Raw genomic sequence first — 6,238 nt, forward strand, 5'->3', positions numbered from 1 at the left:
CAATGCCAAAGGGCATCCTATGCCCTCCTCTGACACACATCTTAAGTGCCTGCGGTCACTGGATTGAGATCACCAAGCTCATGTTCCCCAGTGCTCAAGACAATGGTGTCATGCAGGTCTACACTTGGACAAGTGGAAACTAGTTGGCTGGAAGCACCAGTTCCTACCAACAGGATGGGTGAGCTGGCAAAAGCCACCCACCTCCCCAACCACCCCTTCCTGGCTGTTAAGAGCACCTGATCTCAGATCATCTGAGTGTAATCAGGGCTTTATTTTTCTATGTTACAAAACTGGGAGCTTAGTGTTAATTTTTGGCATCTGTAAAGAACTAACCTCTACATATATACACCATCTCCAAGATCACATAGCAGGGAAAGGGCAAATTCCCAGACCCTACCTTACCACAATCTTGTACAAAAAGCAGCTGGCAGTCAGCAAAACAGGAAAAAAACAATATTTGCTCTTTTGAGCTTTTACTTTTAGTAATTGAAACTATATATATGTAAGAAGCGAGAGCAGAAAAGAGTTACGAGTATGAGTGATGTGTTCATTTGACATTGTGCGGCTCTGTTAATGAACATGAGAATAAATGAATCACAGCTGACAAAACATTATTGTGAATCAGTCCAGGTTGCCATAGAATTAACAAAAAAACATCACAAAGTGCACAACACACAAAAAAATAAGAACCAGTAACAGAAACATATCTGACACAAACTTCCTAGTATGCACCTTGAACAAGTTTATGTTCTGTTGAGGATTTCTGTTCTGTTGTCATTCCATGACAATAGCACAGTACAAGATAAGTGCCTTTTGACTATTTATACTGCTTAAACCTAAACAAACATGATTAGACAAACCATTTGCATCTTTATCAACTGTTTCCTGTGGCTGACACTCTATTACTGAAGTTAATATGCTTAAACAAAACCTCAGATGATCAAGTCTATCAAAGATGAGATTTTGTTTCCAAAAGGTATATATTGAGGGGTTATTCCTATTTAAGTTTTCTTTAAAACAGTTTGGATTAACCTGCAATGTTCTGATCACTGATTTATTGTTATACATGCATCTTTTACTTGCTTGGGTTCCAGTGTACCCCAACTCCAATTAAATTAAATCCTCCAAAAAAAAGGAAGCCAATCTGGTGGTCCCCTGCCATGAACAAACTCTACAAAAGAAGGAGGAAACTGATGCAGAATAAGGTGAAGTCCCAAGACTGGAAAATCTCCCTTATCAGCCTCAACAAAATGTTAAGATCCCTCATCAAATCCTCTAAAGCTAGCTATGAAAACAGAATTGCATCAGATAGTAAAGACAACCACAACACCTTCTATAGTTATGTAAAGAATCTCCATAGCAATACCCAGATTTGCTCTTAGCTACTGCACAATGGTACCTCCTATACTGAACAAACAGATATTGCCAATATACTGGTAGACAGATTCAGTGCCATATTTACCCCTCTCTCCCTCCCAAAGAGACCAGTCACAATACCAGTAGATTGCCAGGCACCCAGTATTACTGCTGCACAGGTTAAAACAGCACTGTCCAAGGCCAAGAATACAGCTTGTATGGAACCTGACAATATCCCTGGCTGTGTTCTACATGAACTACAGAGTGAACTGGCACCTCACCTGTGTGCCCTGTCCAATCACAGCCTCACCTCAGGCTTTGTCCTATCAAATGGTGCACTGCTGCAGTCATCCCTCACATCACAAAGGAGGAGTGACTACAGACCCTGGGAACTATCACACCATTAGCCTGATGAGTCTGATATGCAAAGCTATGGAACGCATCATCATGGACCTAATAAACAAGGATATAGGGAATCACCAAACTCTGGATCCCACACAGGTTGGTTTTGTGAAGGGTAGACCATGCCTGCTCAACTTGGTCAACTTCTCTGAGTCAGTCACCAGAGCTGTGGATGAAGGCAAGGTGGTTCATGCAGCCTACCTTGATCTGGCCCAGGCCTTTGATACCATTCCCCACTCAGGAATTATAAAAAAAACTCACTAAGTTAGGCATCAACTCCTATAGCACTAGGTGGGTTGCAAACTGGGTCACAGGTAGAACCCACAGTGTGAAAGTAGATGAATCCAAGTCAGACTGCCAATCAGTCACAAGTGGAGTCCCACAGGGTTTGGTCCTGGGTCCTCTCCTGTTTGGAATCTACTTCTCTGAAGTCCAGGCCAACATTAAAGGACTCTGGCTGACAAAGTTTGCATATGATTGCAAGTTGGGAGCTATTATTAACTCCCCAAGTGATGTTGACATCCTACAGAAAGGCCTCACTGTGACCAATGACTGGTGTCAGAACCATGGCCTTAAGCTCAATGCCAAAAAATGTGTCGTCATCCCCTTTGGGAAAAAACAGGTTCCCATGAATTACCACATCGATAGTAGTCCACTGAACACAGAAGGCGTTATAAGAGATCTGGGAACACAGGTTGACAGCAACCTCTCTTTTGACCACCACATTGCCACTGTGGTCAGAAAGCCCTTCTATGTGGCACATCTCATTACTAAGGGTTTTGCATCCAGGAAGAAAGAGGTCATTGTCTCCCTCTACTCTTCCCTCATTAGGCCAATCATTGAGTTCAATGCCCCATTTGGCATGTACCTCACTAAACACCTGCAACAACTGGAGAGGCCGCAAAAGTACCTCACAAAGAGGACCCTAGGCCTTAAACATTTGTCTTATATGGACAGTCTAAAAAAAACTCCAACTATTCTCTGTCTCATATCGCCTTCTTAGAGGTGATATCGGCTTGACTTACAAAGCCATGTCTGACCCAGCTCTGTTAGAAATGCTACATCTGAAGAAATCCCAATCCCTCCACATCACATGCTCCAGAGCCCTCAACCTTATTACCACAATCAACAGAACATGCTGGAGGGACAGGTTCATAAACCAGAGACTGCCCATGCTATGGAATAAATGTCCCATACATGTCAACCATAGCACATCACTGGCCCTCTTCGAGAAAATCTTGATGAGTGGATGGGAAATAGAAAATTCACTTCAGGGATCACTCCAGTGGCTTTACTTGAAAGAGGCACTGGGAACTAACGTCAGGTGGCACAATGCCAGGGTAATCCTATGGGCTAGGCTTGTAAAGGCTCCTGGGCCATTAGCCTAGTACACACCTATGAACCTATGATATAAATGGACCTTCTTTCCGCATAGAATGAGTGAATTGATTAAAACCCAAACAATATAAAATATGTTCATATACATACAGCTTTGGGATTTGGTGTCTCCGGAAGGGATGTGCCATCTCCTGCTTGTCTTTCTCCTGGGACTAATCGCATCGGAATCTCTCCAGAATCACTGTGACCTGATTACAAACAAAAAGAAAAGCATTAATCAATCATCTACAGCAGCAATGTTCTCAGATTATAAAATGAGTATTCAAAATATGCAAATATTACAAAGCTTAGAGATTAACAGAATGCAGAAGAGAAGTGTTTAGACTGGCACATTTCTGGTTGTACTCATGTACCAACTTCAGTTGCAGCATGATGTTATTCTGCATGATAGGAAAACGTGTGACAAGAGCTAACACAATGTTAAACTCTAAAAGTCCAATCGTTTCCATATGGATATTCCAATCGCAAGAATATTTATCTCTTACAGTTTCATATAGACAGTTATCATAATGGCATTATATCCTTGACAGAAATGAATGAAGGTCTCTCCAAACACCATTATATTGGGTGACTTCAACTACCCAACCATAGACTGGGAGCATTACTCTAGCTCCAACACCCTAGCCCAAAGGTTCCTAGAATTTATAAACTCAAATGCTATGGAACAACTTGTTACCACTCCCACAAGAGGGGAAAACATACTGGACCTGATCATCACCAACATGGGGACTCTATGCTCCAGACTAGAAGTGTATCCCTCACTGGTAAGATCAGACCATAAACTAATCTCACTGGATATTCACATCCCGACCCCACCCCATGACCAGAAAACCACAGTGAAAAACTTCTCTAAAGCAAATTTCACACTCCTCAAAACCGAGGTGGAATCCTTCAAAGCCCCCGGGCCTCTGGATAATACGGCCCAGACCACAAAATCCTTTATAAACGCATTCTATGAACACCTTCAGGAATGCATGGATCATGCAATCCCAAATAAAACCAAGACCCAGTCCTTCAAAGGCAGACGTCCTGTCTGGTGGACCCCAGCCATAAACAAACTATACAATAGAAGGAGGAAGCTACTACATGACAGAGCAAAATCCCAAAAAGGGAAGGCATCTCTGATCAGTATTAGCAAAAAACTACGGGCACTCATAAAATCGTCTAAGGCCAGCTTCGAGAGAAAAATTGCACAGGACACTAAGGATAATCACAAGGCTTTCTTTAGTTATGTTAGGAACCTGGGTGGGAATTCCCAGATATGCTCAGAATTAGTCCAAAATGACAAAAATACACCGAACCCACAGACATTGCCAACATCCTAGCTGATAGGTTCAGCGCAAACTTCTCCCTCCCCACCAAAAGGGCTAATATCTATCCCAGCAGAGTGCTGCTCCCCTGACATCTCAGATGCTCAGGTAAGAGCTGCCCTCTCCAAAGCAAGAAACACAGCATCAATGGGACCAGACAGTGTCCCGGGCTGCGTCCTACATGAACTCCAAGAAGAGCTTAACCCAAACCTAAAACTACTGTTCAATCTCAGCCTTACTACAGGATATGTACCCAAAGAGTGGCGTACAGCAACAGTGGTCCCTCTCCACAAAGGTGGTGCCTCAACGGATCCTGGAAACTATCGCCCCATAAGTCTCACTAGCTTGGTCTGCAAAGCTATGGAAAGGATCATCATGGACCTTATAAATAAAGATATTGGGGCCTACAGACACTGGATCCTACCCAGTTCGGCTTTGTTAAGGGCAGATCCTGCCTCTTAAACCTGGTCAATTTCTTTGAAACAGTCACCAAGGCCATTGACAAGAGGAAGGTGGTCCACACAGCCTTCCTGGACCTCGCAGAAGCCTTCGATACAATACCCCACTGACATTATAGATAAGCTCACCAGCTTAAATATAAATCCCTATGTCACTAGATGGGTTGCAAACTGGCTCAAGGACAGAACCCACATGGTTAGAATAGCTGGAGCCATGTCAGACTCCAAACCAGTTACAAGTGGCGTCCCACAAGGCTCAGTCTTGGGACCTCTCTTGTTGGGTATATAATTCTCAGAGGTACAGGCCAACATGGAAGGACTGTGGCTGACCAAGTTCGCAGATGACTGCAAACTGGGCACCATAATAGACTCTCCAGCTGACACAAGCATCCTCCAAAAGGGCCTCATAGAAACAGACAACTGGTGCCAGAGCCATGGCCTCAAGCTAAACGCCAAAAGTGTATAGTCATCCCTTTGGCAAAAACAAAGTGCCCACAAATTACCACATAGGTGGTAATCCATTAAGTACAGAAGAAGTAATTAGGGACCTGGGGACCCAAGTTGATAGCAATCTCTCATTTGACAACCACGTGGCCAAAGTGGTTAGAAAAACATTTTATATAGCCGACCTAATCATGAAGGGATTCACATCTAGATCAGGGGAGGTCATCGTGCCTCTTTACTCATCCCTCATCAGGCCCATAATTGAGTACAATGCCCCTTTTGGGATGTACCTTACCAGACACCTGCAGCAACTGGAAAGACCCCAAAAGTACCTCACCAAGAGGATCAAGGGGCTCAAACAGATGCCGTATGCTGCCCAGTTAAAGAAACTCCAGCTCTAATCAGTGGCATACCGCCTGCTCAGAGGCGATCTGTGCCTGACTTATAAAGCCATGTCCAACCCGGAATTAATGGACATGCTGCACCTCAGAAAATCCAAATCCCATCGAGCTACGTGCTCGAGGGACTTAAACCTCAGCACTGAAATAAATAGGACATGCTGGAGGGACAGATTCATAACCCAGAGGCTCCCTTCACTCTGGAATAAAATCCCAGTCCAGGTTAGGCAGACTCTCTTCAAGAGGAATTTTGATGAGTGGATGGGAGATCGTAGGTTTACCCCGGGTATCACTTCTGTGTCACTGTTAGACAGAAGCGCAGTATACTAACCTTGAAAAAGGGCATAGCAAAATTAATTTAAAATGGGTGGCGAAAGCCATACACACTCTGGCTAGGCTTATAAATGCCCTAGGGCAGATAGCCTAGTATGAACCTCTGAACCTATGAACCTATGAAGTACCCTTTAATACT

At 43.7% G+C, this 6,238-nt stretch overlaps 1 protein-coding gene across 3 annotated transcripts in view; it reads right to left on the minus strand.

The window, feature by feature from the left end:
- Positions 1-6,238, minus strand: part of LOC122816354 (Grid2 interacting protein) — a 1,236,636-nt gene that overhangs the window by 265,716 nt on the left and 964,682 nt on the right. For all 3 annotated transcript variants that reach the window (XM_044089096.1, XM_044089095.1, XM_044089093.1), the window contains one exon: positions 3,247-3,344. In XM_044089096.1, coding sequence (XP_043945031.1) covers positions 3,247-3,344 — 98 coding nt within the window. The remainder of the gene's footprint in view (positions 1-3,246; positions 3,345-6,238) is intronic.

The sequence above is a fragment of the Protopterus annectens genome, chromosome 12.part0, assembly GCF_019279795.1.
Source record: "Protopterus annectens isolate FY-2018-M chromosome 12.part0, PAN1.0, whole genome shotgun sequence".
Lineage (NCBI taxonomy): Eukaryota > Metazoa > Chordata > Ceratodontiformes > Protopteridae > Protopterus > Protopterus annectens.